This window comes from Poecilia formosa, unplaced genomic scaffold (genome assembly GCF_000485575.1).
Source record: "Poecilia formosa unplaced genomic scaffold, Poecilia_formosa-5.1.2 Scaffold36, whole genome shotgun sequence".
Taxonomy (NCBI): domain Eukaryota; kingdom Metazoa; phylum Chordata; class Actinopteri; order Cyprinodontiformes; family Poeciliidae; genus Poecilia; species Poecilia formosa.
Window position 1 is genome coordinate 2,905,858 of NW_006799975.1, and position 19,827 is coordinate 2,925,684.

A 19,827-nucleotide genomic window follows, 5' to 3' on the forward strand; every position below is an offset into this window, starting at 1 on the left:
CTCCACTTTTGTTCATTCAGAAATGAATAAATTCTGTGTTGATCTGTAGCATGACTGAGGCAAGATGACAACACTGGGCCAACGAGGAGAGAGAAGACGCAATGGACGGGGGATTCTAACATTAACATTCAATAAACTGTTCAAACTTTTCATTTATGTCTACATTTGTTGCTTGTGGAAATGTTTCACACGTAACCAGCGTGACATTGATAAATCATTTCAAAACCTTTTTCACAAATAATGTGATATTTATTTTTAAATTATTCAATTAAAAAACAAATACAAAAGAGGTTAAACCAACTTGGTTAGCAGTGTTAAAATATGTTTTAATTCGGTTTTCAACCATTTTTAATCAAAGAATTTCTACTGCTTTGGACTCACTTTGATGCTAAAAATAAAACTCCTTCTTTATGTTTAGTTTTCCTACAAACACTGAAAGTTTTATTTGTTACATCTTCAGTGTCGATCCTAAATATTTTCCTTTTTTTAAATATCTTACACCGTTGCATGTTTGTTTGAAACTGACAGTTTGAAACTGTCAGCTTCTTGCTGGTACACCACTGAATTCCCCCACAGACGGATTATAAAGGATATGCATTTTATTTTATTTTATTTTTTTTTAATATAAAGGGCAGCACTCCCCCTCGTGGTCATAAGTAAATAGGACAAATGCTTTTAAGACTCCCACACTCGGGCATATATACGCCACCTACTGACGTCTGACAGCAAAACCTAGGAGCGGGTGGGGAAACAGTCTCTGTGCTTCTTCTTGTATTAGTAGTCAGCGCTGCTGCCTTGTGAAAGGAAGCACAAATGCCCCCACACTGCCGCTGTCACGTCGGCCTGGACCTGCTCTCGTCTTCGGGCCTCCTTCGCTGAGAGAATGAAAGGATGGCGGAGCGGCGCTTCGCCGGGGACCACGAAGTGCTGACGGATGCTGCGGCAGCAGCAGCAGCAGCGACTCGCCGGGCTGAACGGAAGCACCATGACGAGATGAATTCATCGGAGGATGCCGAGGACCTGTCTCTGGAAGAGATACTGAGGCTCTACAGCCAGCCCATCAATGAGGAGCAGGCATGGGCGGTGTGTTACCAGTGCTGCCAGACGCTGGCGAAGACCCACCGGGGTAAAGGGAGCCCCGCTGGCGCTGCTGCCACCGGAGCATCCTCGGCGGCGACGGCTCCGCGGAGGATATCTGGACCGGGGGATGTTAGGATACAGAAAGACGGCTCGGTGAGGATGGACCAGCGCGGCTGTGAAGGTAAAAGAAGCGGTTGTTCATGACAACCCAGCCCAATTTAAATTCATGAAGGGCTCAGCTGTTCAAGATTGTCCGAAATCAATCCACTTACTTGTCGCCTGTATTATCACAGGTTTATTAAAATGAACATGAGGACCACAGCGCAGGCAGGCCTATATCAATATGGAAACGCCTAAGTTGGGCTAATAGGCTCACACAAAGCCTATTTCACACTACTTCTTATTGTTTCTCAACCCTTTTTCCCTCCCAGTTTGGGCTCATTGTGCATGTGGGGATGAAAACAACACCCACGAGGCTATCAGGCTCCATTACTCTGCTCCTTCTGAGGTCTGACACACAAAAGAATCTCGGACCCTTGCTGCTCTCATTCTTGTGTGTTTTCACTGATTTCCACCTAGCCTGTTTCTCCTCATCCTCCCCACGTGTGTGCTCCCGTCATGCTTCACCTCGTTATTATTAGGAGCCTCCTTGCATGTTTTGCCACCTCGTATCAGATCAGGCTGATCATCATGATGCTTCCATCTGATTAGAGGAAGCGATTAAGAGTTGAACTGATCGGACTGAGGTGGCACACGGAATGATGCTTCCGTGGTGATCAAGTGCATTAATGTTACATTTCTGAGGTAAAAACTGTTTTTCAAGCAAATAAGTCGCAGTGAGTACATGTTGGGTGTGCCTCAAAGTAACACTTTGCTTTTTCTCGTCAAACTAAAGCAAGACATTTTTTTTATGTGTTCCCAGGGTGCAGACTAGACTGAATGCTAAGTAGATGCCTATCAGTCTTAATGGCTTCCAAAGGCCCAAGAGATGTGTTGTGAACCTGTATATACATACAGCTGAGCTAACTGTGTAGCCTTTGGTTCAATGGATGCGCCTCATGTCTTGTGTAAGCGACTTGGTTTAGCAAATCTGAAAGGCACAGCTGTGATGATGATGCTAGCGTTGGCCTGTAAGTCTATATGAGTAGAATGAATGGGCTATTTTTAGATGCGAGGAAGGGACCACTGAAGAGGGGAGTGCAATGTTGTGTTACTCTGTTGCATAATAATGCAAAATAGACACCTGTGTAAGATTTATTTTTGTCACATATGGAGTATTTGCTCCCTTGCAGATTTCTTCTGGGGGGGTTTTAAATGTTTTTTTTTTCTTTGTCACGTTTTCACATCAAGATACACATTTTAGTATTAGATAAAGATGAGTTGAGTAAACACAAAAAGCGGTTTCAAAATGATAATTTAATTTATTTGAGGGAAAACAAGCAATGCAGGCCAACCTGTACAAGTAATTGCCCTCTGAACCTACTGACTGCTTCGGCCACCCTCTGTGGCACCACCTGCTCTCAAGCATTTCATTAGCAATGACTCTTTCATCTCTAAGGAGGAATGATGACCCACTAATTTATGGATAATTGTTTTAATATATTCACACTAGGGAGTTTGAAATGCCACACCACTTTGAATAGGCCTCCCAAAAACCTTAATTTAGTTGTTTTTGAGGCATTCATTTTCTTATTTGTTGGTGTGTACCAAATCATTGTTTCAAACCACAGTCCTCCAGGCTTGCAATTCTTAGATTTGTCCCTTGTCCATTGAATTAAATGCAAAACTGCCTCGCTAGCATGCAGTCAAGCTCTTCAGAGCTCTGCTAATGAGCTAATATTGAACCCAGGTGTGCTGAAGCAGAGAGACATCTGAAAGTTGTAGGACACCGGCCCTCGAGGAATGCAGTTTGAGACCACTGACTTGACCGCTGACCAGGAACTGACCGCTGACCAGGAACTTACTGCTGGATGTTCACCTTTAGGATTTTCTGCTATTGCAGAATTAATGGTTCCATCGATTATGACAAGTCTCGAAGAAGCAAAGCAGTCTCACATTACCACCATGTTTGACTGATGATATTATATTTATTTCCTAAAATGCTGCTTTAGTCTGATGTAGCGGTATGCACACCTTCCAAAAGATTTCAGTGTCGTCTCGATAGTCCAATATATTTCTTGGGGAAATGTAACAGGCCTCTGATCTATTTTTGGTCAGAAGTGGTTTTCACTCCTTTAGGAGCTCTCCAATGGTTGCCAGGTGTTTCTTTATTTTTATTGTTGCATCAATAACTCGGAGAGAAACGACGTCTACAGTGTTTCAGACTTAGTTCACTTTTTAGATACTTTATTCCACGCCACCTTCATGATATTCTAGTCTTCCTCTTAATAAGTAGAGTTAAATATTGATGGAATAACATCACATAAAAATCTGTAAACTTTGTCATTTCACATGTATCAGTGAAATCTCAGTTTCTTGCGCAAGTAGTTGTTCTAATTGCCACTTATTGATAGTCTTCAGTAGTGCTGTTCTGTTCTTCCTCTACACAGGAGCTTGGCTAATCAGACTCAGTCGTGTACATAATTAGACAAACCAATACAGAGTGCTGTTAGGAGTTTTAAATCTCTTATTTGCTAAGCTGACCTTTGTTTATATTCAAAACAACATATTTTAGACCTGGACGTCGACCAAAATTTCTTGTAGTGCTGTGAAGAACTCTTTCCAGTCCTATACCACTCTTATTTTACTTTTGCTTCTTGTTTTGTTCCCCTTAAATATTTTAGGTTTTAAATTGTTTTTTAATATCAAATAGAAATAATTTGAGGAAATATACTGATGTTTGCTTTAAAGTACAATTTCACTTATTAAAGGAAGAAAGCGATCAAAAATAATCTTTCCCTATGTGATAAACCAAACATTTGTACCAAAACCACTTCGGAGCACGACATCTGTATTTTCCAAATAATTCACTAGAGATAAAAAATAAAAAACATATGTCCTTGAAGGAAATAACTATATGCCTATATTTCTAAATATATTGCTAACCATATATCACTGCTGGCACCAAGCGTTTTGGAGAGGAAATGCTCTTTCCTGAGGTCTTCTCTGCTGCTGAGTGGCCAGTCATTTTTGCTAACAGTTTTTTCATGATTCAGTTGTGGTTTACTTTTTCAAACTGGGCCTTTTGTATTTAATTGTGTTTATATAATTAATTTCTGATGATGTGAAACATTTATACTGTGACAAGAAGCAAACACTGAAGAAATCCGAACGGGGCCAAATAGTTTTCATGGTCACATGCACTTTGTGTTATGTCGATCCAAATAATATTTAGCAAACATATTATAAACTTTCTTCTAAAGACAAAGATACGTAGATCTTCACCTGACAGCAGTGTGGCCTGTACTCTGCTGATTCAAGTTGATGTCCTGATGATGTCACTGACAATGTGGTGATGCATTACTGTCTGTTATCGTACAAAGGAGTTATTTGTTCGGAGGAACATCTGTCAGCTGCTTGTTTGGTCATGAAGTAAAAGATGTAGCCTGGAGAAGTTGCTAAAATGTCTTTCTTTTGAAGGAGGAACATTCATCCCACAAAGGTTCTTGGAAAGAGTTTTGTCATCACAGATCACATGCAACGCAAACTGATGAAACGATTAGAATGAAAGAAATTTGAACAAATAAAGCAGGTCCAGTTTCCACAAAGACATGAACCAAGCAGGGAGGTTTGACTGAAGGAGTTTAATGAGAAGCATAGAAAAATGCACTAGAATTAACAACATTAAAAAAATTTTGCGGTTCATTTACTTGAACTGCCAATAAGCAGAAGTACTTATAGGCACTTTTCTCTTTTCTTTTTCTTTTTTTAAATTTATTTACACATATGGAGTACAGACACTCTATTATTTATTAGTTTTCTTTATCTGGGACCTGAGTTCAAATTTTGTACCACAAGCAAGCAATTGTGAAATGGTATGACCAGGGGTGAAAGTAAGGGGGTGCAGTAGGGTACTGCGTACCCCTAAAAGATTTAGTGGGGGTACGCAGTACCTGCAAGAGAGGGGAGTGGCTGACTGCTGTAAAGAATCAATGGATTCACTGTGCAGCCTTGAGTTCACCCACTAATTAGCTGTGACTGATTAGTTTTTCCAGGACCACCTTAAACCCCACTTTATTCGTTTATTACTTTTTTTCCCTTTTCTTTTTTTTTTTGACTTTTTTTTCTTTTTTTGGGGCGGGGTTGCACTCGTTGGTCGGGGGAGGTTTTTGGTTTGTTTTGGGCTTTGGTTGCCAACTTGACGGCGGCCGGGGGGTTGGGCCCGGACGTTCTTCTTTTGGTTCTTTTTCAAACGTTTGTGACTTTTTTTAAGGACCACCACCACCAAATTCACCAAACCTTGTTCAATTTATTGCCCTACCACCATTTTTATTTTCGTTATTTTTTTTTTCACCAGGTTTTTGGGCATTTTTTTGGTTTTGGTTTCCTTTCCCAAATAACTAGCAGAGCAGGAGTTTAAAATGAACTAATCAACCACCGCTGTGTTCAGGGAGCGCTTATTAATGATCACAAAATAAATATAGAACCTGAAAACCTGATATCGGACTGAATGTTATGTTTTTAACGTAATCTCTGGTCGGCTTGTGGAGCGCAGGCGGTTGCCACGGCAACAGGTATGCTTAAGAGACAAAGAGAGAGTAAAAAGGTGCGAGTGGTTTAGAGTTGATCACCTGTTCAGTTATTTTACCTTTGTTTACCTTTGCTGTGGCTCATTACAGCCGCTGTAGTTTCTGAACGTTCAATAAACGACAAACTTGGACTAATAACCTCGTTCTTTGTGAGTATACGTCATTTACAACAAACATCAAACACGGTAAATATGTTTCATTAAGTATTTAACAATACTTAATGAAACATTAAGTATTGTTTCATTATCTACCATGATAATTATGTGAAATTAAATTAATTGTCTAATATTAAAAAAAAAAATTGGTGCTGTCGGGCTTAGAGTCTGAGAGGCTTTTCCTTTATCAAACAAATTATTATTTTTTTTGCCTCTTATTTAGTGGAAATACTGAGGTTGATGAGATTTTCTCTAAAATAACATTTTTCAACTTTTATAGCTTCACTGTTGAAAATGAGGCTCTAACATTCACAAATGACAGTGAAATAAAATCCAGTCCAACATCCAAGTTGGAATATAAGTTGGAAAAATGAATAGAAATGTCCTGAAAATTCAAGTTAAGATAGACCTCATCCATAATCTCAAAATCGAAAATGGCCATCATGCATGTGTAAAGTTTTGATATCTGCTGGAAAATTGTGATATTTTTATTTATACATCTTTAATATATAACAGTAACTCTTAGAAAACACATTGCCATGTTTTAAAATGACAAAATGCAACGGAATACATTGCTAGCTTTTATTGCCAGCTAGCTAGTTAGCCCAGAGTTCATTGAGCACAGTGATTTGCAAACTCAAACTTGGAGCATTTATGTTAGGTTTGGTGTCATTTTCTGGTAGTAGTTCCAACTTTAAAGTCATGTGAACCACCGTGTAAGTAAAGACTTGTACTTATTATTTATTTCCAGATTGGGAGTTCAAAAATGTTCACTATTCTTTTATAAGACATTTCTGTTAAGGAAAAACAAAAGCAGTGGACTTGCAAATAAATATGCTCAGTGGCTGGGCCAACTGCTAGCTAGCTAGCAATACAAGCTAATATCAATGTGTTTGAAGAAGCTTATCTTTTTTTGGCTTTTGGTGCTCATTAGCTCTGCAACAGTTAATTTATTCATACTAAACTAGCAAATAATTGTTTCAAACATGGTGGAATCTGCCTAAAGCTGTTGTAGATATGCTTTCATGAATAATTCAGTGACCACCCAGTGTTGGCTTTCTTGCTGTGAGTTTGTATTTGGGTTTGAGCTTACACTGCTTTCTTGTTTTCCCTGCAGGTAAAAACAGCCCTTCTACAACAACTGAGGTGAGTAACTTTTCTGTTATCCTGCTGTAAATATGTTCCTACACCCTCATGGAAGTTTGGTCAGTATTATGTGAATGTATTTGTTTTTGAAGTTTTGCAGTATCTGCTATGGGCTGTAAAAGGAACAATGGGATGTTGAAATGATAAATGTGTGGCTGTTTAGAGATATTTTAAATGGCTGCATTAACCACTAATGGCGTTGTTTCCATTATATTGACACTGCAGAGTTGTAAGTAGCAAGTGCATTTGCAACAGGAGCAGCTGCATTAGGAATAGGAGAAATGTTTGCACTGCATCTGTGTAATAAATACTTTCATGTCTACTGAAAGACTAAAATAAGACTATTATAAATTTGCCCTCCAGTCTCCAGTGCTGATATAGAGTTTAGAGTACATATCTGGAAAATATACCTTCTTGACTGACACGCCTAGTAAAGACAAATTAATGTTATTTTATAACAGTTCATTCATTTTCTTTAGACAAAATGTAATTAATCTAAAACAGTGGTTTTTCTAAGCAAACTTTCTAAAACCAGCAGATTTGTGGTAAATTTAAACTTCTTTCCAAAAACATTAAATAAAATATCCAAAATAAGTTAACCTTCTGCCTTCCTGGTCAGTTACTTTGAATTAAACTGAGTTTTCGCTATCAATAGTGAAAAAAACTGAGCTTTGTTATGGACTCAGTATGTCATTATAGTTGCAGTAGAAAGAAAGGTGTAGTTAATTTAAATCTTGTTACTTTTTCTTTTTTTTTTTATTATCTAAACTTTCAAAATGTTTTCAAATCCAAGCCAAAACTTGACCAAGAAAAGCCAAACTCTAAGTGATAGGAAAAACAACCCCAGTGTTTAAATTGAATAAACTTTTAATATAGCACATGGTGGCTTTATTTACCACAGGCTTATCTGCTGATTTATTATTTTTTTACGAGGCATAAGTTATTAGGGTAAGGGGTACGGACATTTCTTCCTTGTAATTAGAGCCCCAGCTGGTATTTCTGATTAACTGGTTAGGAATCTCACCCACTAGGGCCTCCTGCTCAATAAGAGCAATGGGGGAAATAAAATTAAACTAATTAAAAGGCGTCATAAATCTGTCTTACTTCCAATGTGCTGGTAAAGTCTGTGCTAATTGCTTCTGAAATTATTTATTGGTGTTTGCGGTGGTCATTTTTTTATGGACATTTTAAGAATGTCAAATCAAAATTAGAGTCAACATTGTGCAGCAGCATTACAACGGGCAAAAACACCTTAAAATCGCTTGCATCTCTATCCAGTCAACAGAGAATATGACGAATTCATAACTTTTATTGTCTCTTCCTGGTTCTGCGTGGACAGTGTACAGAAACCTTCCGGTTGAATCTAGATAAAGAACTGCTGCGTAACAGATGGGCAGCCGGTAAATAACTTGGGCGCACACGCTTCCACCCCGCTGGAGAAGCAGTGAATGTGAAACCGCATAGACAAATCCCCACTAAGCAGCTTTGCACCAGAAATCAGTTCTCACAATGCCTCGTTTGTGGCAGAATGGCTGACGAAAACTACGCTGGCAAGTCGGCGGAGTTGCTCGATGCTTGACGGCGCTGAAGGCATTTGGCTGGCAGAGAGCATGGAATCCACCCAAAGCTGGATGAACAGGAAGACCTGTTTAGACCGAGCTGACACACATTATCTGCACATGGCTTAAAACAGCATGAACACATGCAAAGTGATGCTGCATGTCAGATGATGTGTTTTTTTTTCTCCGTAGCATATGAGCCGGGTTCACGGATGCAGTGGGGGTACATAAGGCCCTTTGTCTGGTAATCACTAGAGCTTCTGTTTATTAATAAAAAAAAACTGCATATTTTTATTAATTGGTTTTTCGTTTAATCAGAAATATCTAATAGTTATTGTTTCCGGTTTTTAGCGGAGATGTTGCCGACACTGTTGTCACTTCACAGACATTTGTAAGAGGGCTGAAATGATTAATCGGATTTTATCGAAATAGCCATCGACTAATTTAGGCAAGGCAAGGCAAGGCAAGGCAAGGCAAGTTTATTTATATAGCACTTTAAAACAGTACCACTGACCAAAGTGCTGTACAATCACAAGATTAAACAAATAAAAATCAAAATTAAAACACATCAAAACCAACAATGCAGTGACGTAAAACACTAATACATAAACATAGTTTTAGAGTTTACAGGCTCTAAAACATGCTGAAAGTACAGCAGCTGTTTAAGGTTCACCTGGTTCAAGTTGTGTTTTTAATGTATTTCTGATATTAATATATCTGCAGCATGTGCTATTTGTTTTTATCTGATTAATCAATAAATCGTCAAAAATAATCAATAGGTTAATCAATCACCTAAAATAATCGTTAGTTACAGCCTTGCTAAAATGGATGAAAGAAGAATTTTCACAATGTGCTAGTTTTTTTATCCGATTATTCGATTAGTCATCAGAATAAACAATAGATTAATCAATTACTAGAAATAGTAAAATAATAATAAAACAAATGAATAAACTATGCTTATTTTTTTTCCAAAGTAGAGCAAACAATAAATATTTTATTAAATGAATCATAAGAGAAGTAAAACAGTAAAGATAGCTCTGATTGTATTCAGCTCCCCTCTATGCCAATACTTTGTGGAAAAATCTTTTGCTGCAGTTACCACTAGTACAAGATTTTTGGGGGGTTTTACATCAGCTGTCTTTGAACATCTACAGATTTGACTTTGACTGGACCATTCTGACATACATCAAGTTGCCCTTTTGCTGCTTTGTCATGTTTTCTTGTTACCCTCTACACAGCGTTCTGCATATTCACCAAAAGGCTTTTGTTTTGGTCTCATATGTTTTTGTTTTGATTTTGTTTAAAATCCATTGAATTTTGTGATTGTAAGGTGTCAAGTCAAGTGTACTTTATTGTCAAAGATTTATGTAACAGGGTTAACACAGAAGTTTGAAATTGTGTTTTACCAGTCTCCAATGTGCAGTTAAACTAAACATATAAACATATAAATAAGACACTGACAGTAATTCCCCCACTCCCCTTCCCCCCAACACACACTGCAATACACTGTGCAATAAGAAGACAATAAGGCAATAAGAAGAATATGTAGATGGACAATAAATACACAATCACACACACAGAGCAATTAAAAGACTAACATACTGATGGACAATAATACACACAAAAATACACACACACACACACACACATACACACACACACACACACACACACATAACAGCAGAAATGCAATCAATGGACATACAGGTAATGTGAGGTGATGCAGATGCTGTATGCAAGGTGCAGAGTAAAGTGCAAGTGGTGTGTGAAAGAAATGTTTATGAAATGTTCTTCGGTGTCCTTGAAATGTTCATTTAGTTTACTACAATGTGTTAATGAGTCTAATGGCTTGTGGAAAGAAGCTGTTTCCCAGTCTGCTTGTGCAACACCGCAAGCTGCAGTAGTGCTTCCTTGATGGTAGTAGGGAGAACAGTTTGTGTGCTGGGTGAGTGAGGTCTCTCATTATGTTCAATGCTCTCTTGGAACAGTGTGAAGTGTATAGGTCCTGAATGGCTGGTAGAGGTGATCTGATGATCTTTTCTGTGGTCCTCACAACCCTCTGGAGTCCCTTCTTTTCTGTAGCTAGACAGTTGCTGTGCCACACAGAGAGGCTACTGGTCAGGATGCTCTTGATGGCACCCCTGTAGAAGATTGTGAGAGCAGATGTGGGGAGGTTGGCTCTTCTTAGCCTCCGCAGGAAGTGGAGATGTGTCTGAGCCTTTTTGACCAGGGAGGTGGTGTTTGTAGTCCATGTGAGGTTATCTGTGATGTGCACTCTAAGGAACTTTGTGCTTTTCACAGACTCCACAGCACTGCCATTGATGATGAGTGGGATGTGAGTTGGTTTTTCTTTCCTGAAGTCCATAGTTATTTCTTTTGTTTTGTTGACACTGAGCAGCAGATTGTTTCTCTCACACCAGTTGATGAGTTGATGTACCTCCTCTCTGTACGCTGAGTCATCATTGTCTCTGATGAGGCCCACCACTGTCGTGTCATCTGCGAATTTGATGATGTGATTCGTTTCAAATCTGGCACTGCAGTCATGGGTCATCAGCGTGAACAGAAGGGGAGATAGCACACATCCTTGTGGCACCCCGGTGTTTATGATGCTGGTCACTGAGGAGTTGTTTCCAACTCTGACTGTCTGCGGTCTGTTTGTTAAAAGTTCAGTAATCAGTTGCATAGTGACGTGCTGATGCCTGTTGAACTCAGCTTGTTCACCAGATGTTGGGGGATGACGGTGTTGAACGCAGAGCTGAAGTCAATGAACAGCAATGTGTGTGACTGTTTTTGTTCTCCAGATGAACCAGGCAGAGGTGAAGTGCTGTTGCTATGGCATCGTCAGTGGAACGATGAAAACGATGTGAAACAGTTTAGGGAGCATGAATACTTTTTCAGGCCGGACAATGAAGATAAAAAGGCAAACTGAAGTAGTGGAGGATATTTATTTAGAATATTTAGGAGCTCATGGTGTAGGTGTGGTAAAAAGAAACAGAGCAGACGTGACTCACTCATATGACAGTGGGTCATGGCAGCAGAGTCAGGAGTCAGGAGGAATTATATGAGAGAGCATTTGTTTCTGCCTGAGTGGAAGTGACTTATGTTTGCACATGACATGTTATTATTCTAAGATTATTGCGCTGACATACTTTTCTCTCAGGGTTCTATGAATTAGTGATGATTTAAATATTATAATACAGTAACCATAGTTGTTAGAGAACAATACTTTTTCATATTGTTATGTAAAATATGTGAAAAATGTATGTCCAGGCGTTCTTAATTTTTTTTCTATGGGCACAGCAAACATCTCAAATAAATAAGAAAAAAGCTAGAATTTAATGTACAGATTTAAAGTTGGTGTGGAATTTCTAAACCTTTTCTTCAATGTGGCTAGTTTGTTCACCTCTGCAAATTTCAGTCAAGCTCGAAGGTGTTGGTTTTGAACCTTGACTGTCTGTTTGTTCAGATTCAGTGTTGGCTGATCTCATTATGATGACACTGCTGGTTTCCTGTTCATGTTGGACTTGAAGATGGTTGATAGTTGGACACAATTAGACAATGGCAAAGCCAATAAAAAAAATCCTGGTTTTGGACTAGATAAAGCAGTGTAACTTTAGGGTTGTATAATGGTTCTGACCAAGTGAAAGTTGTACTAGTTCCACCAAGAGATGTAATCAAATATGCAGCCAGAAATAAGCCAGAAACTTCCTCAAAACCTTACGATCAAATCTTAGTGGCTGTGTCTATTTGATCAAATACTTTAATAGGTTTATTACAAAACTAAGCAGAACAGCTTCCTTCTATACAAAACCTACCAGTTACTAAAATTATAGTGACAATATTTATATATGTGTCCATGGTGGAGATGTCAGTATGTTTGTTGCAGGCGTTTGTATCTATTGCCATAATTAGCTAAAGTTAGCTAAAGCTAAAGTTAGGGTGTAAGCAGCTAAGTAGAGAAGTGTCTGTGTCTCAGTCTGAATGATTAACAATCCAAAACTTTGTTTCGGTGTCTCCCTGGAAATATGTCTTTGACACTGAATCAGCTCGTCGTAGCTGAGATAGTTTGTGTCTTCTTGGCTGTGAGGGTAGAAGTCCATGAACTCCCGATTGCATATCCAGAAGGTGTTTTCCACCAAAAGAACTCTCCTTCTTGAACTGGTTCGGTCCATATGCCTTCGAACTTTGGTGCTTTCTTGAGAGCCAACGCCCATTTCCACCAGTTTGGGGAACCGAGCACACGCTGCCAACAGTGGCTGATATGAAACGCACTAGAAGAGTGTAGTAGCAAGATGGTGGCAACTTTTCCATGTTGTTTTAGTCAGAACAAAATCTGTTGTATAGTCTTTTTAGAGAACTTTGGGATAAAGATGAGTTTTGGAATAGTCCCGAAACCAAAAACCATATCTGATAGAAAGACGTCTTAAACCCAAGCTGCTTGATCTGGTTCTTCCTTGACATAATGGGCGTTGCTGCTGCTGCTAATCTGCAGCCATGCCAAATCCCCTTTGGTTAACATCCCAATTTTTTCCCCCCTTTTCATTCTTGTTGTCTTTTTTTTTCCTTCACCCCTTCCTCCTTTCCATCCCATCATTCCGCTTGGTCGCTTGCGAGCCTGGGAACCAGTCGGGGGAGAATTTCAGGGTTGAATGTTTGCAGTCACGAGGACTTGCCCTTACATCCTTTGCAGTGTGGTTCGAACTTGAGTCTCAGAACCATCAAAAAGGATTTGGAGCGGCTGAGGAAAAGAACAGATAAGAGACAGGAGTCTGAAAATCTAGTTGCCCATCACTAAGCACCATTCACTGCTGTGGGCAGGGCAGCACAAGTTGCCAAATCTATTATGCTGTCATCTTTGTGTTGGTTCCCCCCTGAGGAAACCCAGGTAGGATGTAGTGATTGGAAAAAAAGAGCTCACATGACTCCTCCCCCCTCGCTTTGCCTTTGACCTTTACATCCACATACACACACTCTCACTCACACAAACACTCACACCAGTGCTTGTTATGATCGTTCCTTCCCTTGATGTCTCACCTTTGGTTTTGGCCTCACCGATAAATCAGCTCGTTTTCAAGCCATTATTCACCACTTTATTAAAAACTGCCTCCTGTGGTATTCACAACATAAAAGCTCTTTAATATTTTACTCTGTCACTGCAGCACACTGTTTCTCACGCTGCCATTTGTTTCCATTAGTGCTTTATATGTTGTCCCTTCCCTTCCCAGTTATTTCTGAGCACTTAGGGTAACAAAATAGTCCCATCTGTGATTTCTCACTCTTGTCCTTTGTCTTCTCTGGCAGTACTTGCTTTATCCACCATGACTCTTCAATTCCACCAAGACAGACTGCTAAAATGAATCTAGCGTACAAATGTACTTCCAAACTGAGCAATAGTATTGGTGTTTTACTATGTTTTATGGTTTTTTAGAGAACAGGTTATCCTAGATTTTGAATCGGATCATTTATTATCTGTAACAGAGAAAAAAAAACTATGCAAATTAGTTATAATGGCACTCCAGGTTATTTTATTTTTTTATTTGGTGAAATATTAAGGAGATTACACCAAAGCTGTTGTGATATGTGTTTTCTGTGTAGTTATTTTTGAGGTTTTCTGTGTTTAGTCCAGTTCCTGTCCTGTCTTCCCTGTTGATTGCTTCCCAGGTGTGTCTCATTCCCTGATTACCCTCCCTGCTATTTAAGTCCACCTGTTGTCTTTGTCTCTTGTCGGGTCCTTGTCTAATGATTGTTCGTCTGTCGGCACAGTTGAACTGTTAAGTCCTGTGTCGGCATTAGCTCGTTGTGTCAGTCTTTGTTGAATTCAGTTGCTACCGGTGCTGAGCCTCTGTGTTTCCGCTCTGCCGTGCTGCCTGAGATCTGTCATCATTGTTTACATTTTAATATGTAATTTTTAAATATTTAAATTATTTTTTTATAAATATTTTCAAATATAAGGTTGTCATCTCTAAACAAGGCAAATCTATGACTTAAAAAAGTAACAGATCAAGGGGAATAGATTAACACTAAAGAGAACGTTAAAAAGCACAAAGAGCAGAAAACAATTTTAAATACAGAGGGATGAACAAAGCAAGGCCTATAAAACAAAAGCTAAACAGAACATGAGAAAACCTGCTGAGTAATATTAGAAGGATTGAAACATAATGACAAGAAAGTGACCAAAACACAAATATGAATGACTGAGGATTGAGACATGCATCCTATGGGTGAAACGTGCGCCCAGGAACCTAAGAGTCACGGTTTTGATCTGTGAGACAGAGAACCCGGAACGAACCTGGGGAAAACATGAAATATCCACTCTGCAATTAAAACCAGGAGATGAATATTTGACACTTTCCTGCGGTGTTGCTGTGTTCTTCCCCTGCAGGTCATTGAATCTCTGGGCATCATGATCTACAAGGCTCTGGACTTCGGTCTGAAGGAAAACGAGGAGAGGGAACTCAGTCCTCCGCTGGAGCAGCTCATCGACCTCATGACCAACTCAGCCGAGGCTGAGAAGGAGGCCTGCCTGGACGAAGGCTACGAGGCCACAGAGGAAGAGGACGAAACGGACGACAGCCGTGGCAGCATCTGCGGCGTTAACAGTTACAGAGATATCCTGAAGGTCAGCAGCAAAACGAATCCAAATTGTTTCAGATACACCGGTTTCATTTGTGGAGGACATTGCAAAAGCTTTGGTAGCTGTTATTTACTATTTTAAGCAAATACTTTATAACACTGTTGAGTTGACATTTCAAACTCTTTTTATCAGCTTTCAGTTCTAGTTTAGCACTTAGTCGTTCCATTGTATTAACATGTTTAACTTTCATATCCAGTGATATATATATGGTGGGCTGGGCTTCATCCAGTTGACTGTAGTCACCTTCCTTGCTGTCACTAGAATATGTAGCTGAGGCCATTGATCTTAAGTAAAGTGGTCAGAGAACATATCAAGTGTAAATAAATGTTTATTTTCGGTATTCTCTCAAGCACATCTTTAACATTTTTTCAGAAGTTTTATATGTTAATGGTAGGTTTTAATCCTGAAAACATGGTAGGTACTTATGTAGACAGTTCTGATTCTTCTGCTCAGGATGCGTTTTCTGTTGAATCTTTGAAGTTCAAAGCCTGATGAGAGTTTTTGAGAATCATTTTTCTCACCAATTTCATTTGCGAAAAGGAAACTGTTGAGGAATAACTGAGGGAAAAGTGTAACACTGTAAACACAGATATTAGAACCACAGGCGGCCATGTTCTTCCTCCATTGTGTCCCTTATCCGTGGTGACCGTCAGAGCAGTGAGTCGTCGTCTCTTTCCTTACATGGCCTCACGCTGTTTTGGATAAATAGCCGGTCGAACTTACAAAGCCACAAATACATCAACAGTGTCTGACATGCTGGCCGGCCCAGAGGCTGACCAGCTGTCAGTTCAAAACGTTGGCTCAGATGTTTTGATATCTCTCCCCTCGCAGTATTCCTTTGTCCTACTGTGTAGGTGTCACTATTAGCAGTTATTAACCTTTACTTTTTACGGATGAAAAATGGAACCAAATTCAGTATTTTCTTCAATATATTCTCACCATAAAGTATGTAGAAGAGAGGTTGTTATTTTTATCATTTGCTTTTAGGGATTTTGTTTTTAGTTTTTCAAAAGTGAGACCATTTGTCCAAAACCTCAACCTTGGCCTAATCTGAGCTTCGCAACAAAAAGATTATCGTAAAAAAAATATATATATATATATCTGAATTTCTAATGAATTACTTTAAGGACATTCCAGCTTCAAGATAGCCTTCCATCTTTTTCAGAAGTTATTTTTGGCTTAGGTCTATCCAATTAGTAAGCAAAAATAAGTAAAGTAATTATGCTTATACTAACTATAAGTGCTGACAATATATAACTGGGCAGTTGCAGGGCTGAAACGATTAATCGGATTAATCGTGATGAATTGATGATTGAAATAATCCTAAAATAATTTAATAATCGATCATTAACTGAAGTATAAAGACTCAAAAAAGACAATTTGATAGAACAAAACAATGGGAGCAGTAATTAAGGAAGAATTGTACAAAATATATACATTTTGTTTCCAAGATAAAACAGAAATATGTACAGAAATATGTTCAACTCAGAACTCCTCAAGTGGCACAGTCTTCTGTAAAAAAGTTAATCTCCTATTAAGCACCTTTTGCTATCCAATTTTTATTCCAAAAAATAATCAATGGATTAATTCTACACTATGTTGATGCTAAGTCAGGCAGAAAGGCCTGAGCTTTTCACACGTTGAAGTTAGAAATACTTTCTGCTGCAGATGCATCCTTATGTTAACAATATAAGGTTGTTGTTTTTTTTTGAAGAGACAAATTTAATTATTTGTGCTTTGCATTTTAAAATGTATTTCCAGTATTGTATGTAAACCACTGAAGTGGTTAAATAAAAAATCTGCAGGATGTGTCAATATTTCTATCTGATTGATCGTCAGATTAATCTATTGTATAATCGATTGCTAAAATTTGTTGCAACTCTATGCCATGTGCTAAATATCGCAATAGCAAGTAAACATTGCAAAACGCAACATTGAACATTTTTATTAGGCTATGACATTTCAGTTGCCATGTGTTCACATTCTGCTACCATAATGACATTCAGGACTTTTAACCTGATGTGTGCAGCGTTTAGTAACTGTGATATGTTGATATTTATGGAAAGTATTATGTTGATGCTGGAAGAGGGAGAGAAAAGTCAGGAAATTTTGGGTTGAAGCAAAGCAAATGCACTGATTTGTTAATTAGAAACCTGAGTTAACCGATCCTGAACACCACTAGTTTTTTTGTACCATTTATGTCATAAAGTTCTGAAATTATCATACTTGTCCTGCATGACTTTCCAACTTGTACACTTAAAGTACCCCCCCTATATTTCCAGCTGTGCACAGCCCATCTTCCCAGCGTGTCGGACGCTCCGAGTCACTACCAGGCAGTGTGCCGAGCTCTGTACACAGAAACCAGGGAGCTGCGCACCTTTCTGGAGAAGATCAAGAGTGCCAAAGAGGTGAGGCTTCATCGCCACAGCTGTGAGGTTGTGAAGTTCTGCAAGATCAGCTGCAGTTAAAGAACTCTGATACGTTCGAACGTTACAGCGGTGATAAAAAGTAGAAAATGATTGGCGCATCATTTCAAACTCTAATAAAACTTGATATTTTAACTTTATTTATCCTCTAACCAAACAATAAACCTCAACATCTGGCTATATTTTCCTATCCAAAATTTCTTTTTTTTTTTGCACTTTCTGCAGGATTTGTAGTCGTATTTTACAGGCACAGTCAAGGAAATCTTCCTTCTTCCTAACTCCTTCCATCCCAGGCAGAGTGAAATGGGTGCCGAGTCTTCTTCTTGTCAGAGCTAAAACAGTCAGTCAGCTGATGGAGACAAAAATCTATGACTGGAGGGAAAGAAATGAATGGAACGCAGACATGAGAGCTCATCCGAGATTATTCATGACATAACAGTCACAGCTTTAACTTGCTGTTTATGTCCTTTCTGTTTATTTTATGTATTATTCATCATTAAAAACATGCAGGAATACACTTTAAATATCTTTAGGAATGCTAATATCATAAGAGTGTTACTACTGTTTTAGGCAGCTGTAGGTTTTGTTGTTTTGGAAGTAAAAATTAGATGATTTTTAAACTTTGAACAGTAAAAAAAGAAAAAGAAAGTCTTACTCTCTCTAAAAAGTCAAATTGAACATTCTAAATCTGGAATGTCAAACTCAGTTTCAATTTGGTCCATATCACGATCACGAATGCTCTCAGAATGCATTGATACTCATTGACAAACTGTTAAAATATTAATAGATATGTCTACATTCAATAAGTACTTCTTAAAGCTAAACAATATTGAAAATCTTTTCATGCTTATGAGTTCCTCCAGTATTTCGCTTTTTTTTTGCACTCAGAATCTTTTATTTGTAAACCAATTTTTGAAATATTTGCAAGAAATTTTACAATATTTATGCTCATGTGTGACGGTAATGTCACTTTTTGCTACCCGTCATATCGATCACAGAGACATCAAGTAATAAGGCAGCAGGGTAGAAGAAGTAAGGAATACTGCCAACTAGAGGTGGGAGTTTAACAGTCACTCTTACCCAATGTTTTGACTTTTTTTTAACAGAAAATTTACAATAAACTCAATTATACATTAGCGCAAAAAATTTGGGATTTTGCGTAAATTTTGCCAGAATCGCAAAGTACCGGAGGGATTGATTGATGTGATTTGGAGGTATGCAGATAAAAACTGCTTCGATTTGATTGATAAAATACTACTTCAGCACACAACTCTTGTATTGAAGGTTCTGTTTATGTAGCCCTATTGAGTCTAGAAGGCCACATAAAAAGCTACGGCAACGCGCGTTTTCCACACGTCAGATGTAGATAACATCAAGTGGCAACATGCCGACTGTCATCCCAGCAAAAGGTCAAGTTTTCCTGCCTGATTCAGTTGGTTGTGATTAAAACAATCACACGCTGCGGCTGCTGTTGTCCTTTGCTGTTTGTAATTTTGCAGTTAGCCTACAAACCACAGAACATTGCCGTTCCACATTGAATAGTCTGTGCAGGTCGTTTCTTATTATGCACACTGATCTGTGAGTAACAGCGGAGCTACACAGTCACATGCAGACACTTTCTGCTCAATGAAGTCTTCCCAAACAATCACCGCTTTAACAATGGGGTTCTTTCATTACAGAAACCTTATCGACACGTTCCTCTTTCCCCTCAAATTCACATTCTGCCTGTTTTTAACCACTCTGGCAGGTTTTAGTGGTTTTATTTCTTCACCAGGCCTCATACCTTGCCACTCTCCAACCCAAATAGAGTCATCTTAGACTTTTGTTTATCCTCAGGAGCTATTTGGAGTGTGCGGTGAAATATCGGCCCATGAGCTGCTTCCACCTGAGGGTTCCTTCCTGCCATGTGCCGCTGCCCTTTAAGTGCTTGTAATGCATCTGTGTGAGCGAAGGAGATTTGGACGGTTGCATAACTCGCTGAGAAAGAAGCTTTAGAGGAAGGGAAATCGGAGACTGCAGTAATTGTATGCGGAAGTAATCACCTTTGCTGTGTTTACCGCGCCACATAAATCGCAGGCGTTAATTTTCTTTGCGGCGTTTTAAAATAAGAACATGCTGCTCTATTTTACGCCACATTGC

The 19,827-nt window shown here is 38.8% G+C and overlaps 1 protein-coding gene across 4 annotated transcripts in view; it reads left to right on the forward strand.

The window, feature by feature from the left end:
• The first annotated feature begins 659 nt into the window (after positions 1-659).
• Positions 660-19,827, forward strand: part of spire1b (spire-type actin nucleation factor 1b) — a 37,462-nt gene continuing 18,294 nt past the window's right edge. For 2 of the 4 annotated variants that reach the window (XM_016670656.1, XM_016670657.1), the window contains exons 1-4: positions 660-1,261; positions 7,041-7,069; positions 15,011-15,247; positions 17,545-17,670. In XM_016670656.1, the coding sequence (XP_016526142.1) occupies positions 892-1,261; positions 7,041-7,069; positions 15,011-15,247; positions 17,545-17,670 (762 nt within the window). In that variant the 5' untranslated portion in view covers positions 660-891. The remainder of the gene's footprint in view (positions 1,262-7,040; positions 7,070-15,010; positions 15,248-17,544; positions 17,671-19,827) is intronic. The other 2 variants (XM_007550509.2, XM_007550510.2) reach the window with 1 other exon arrangement.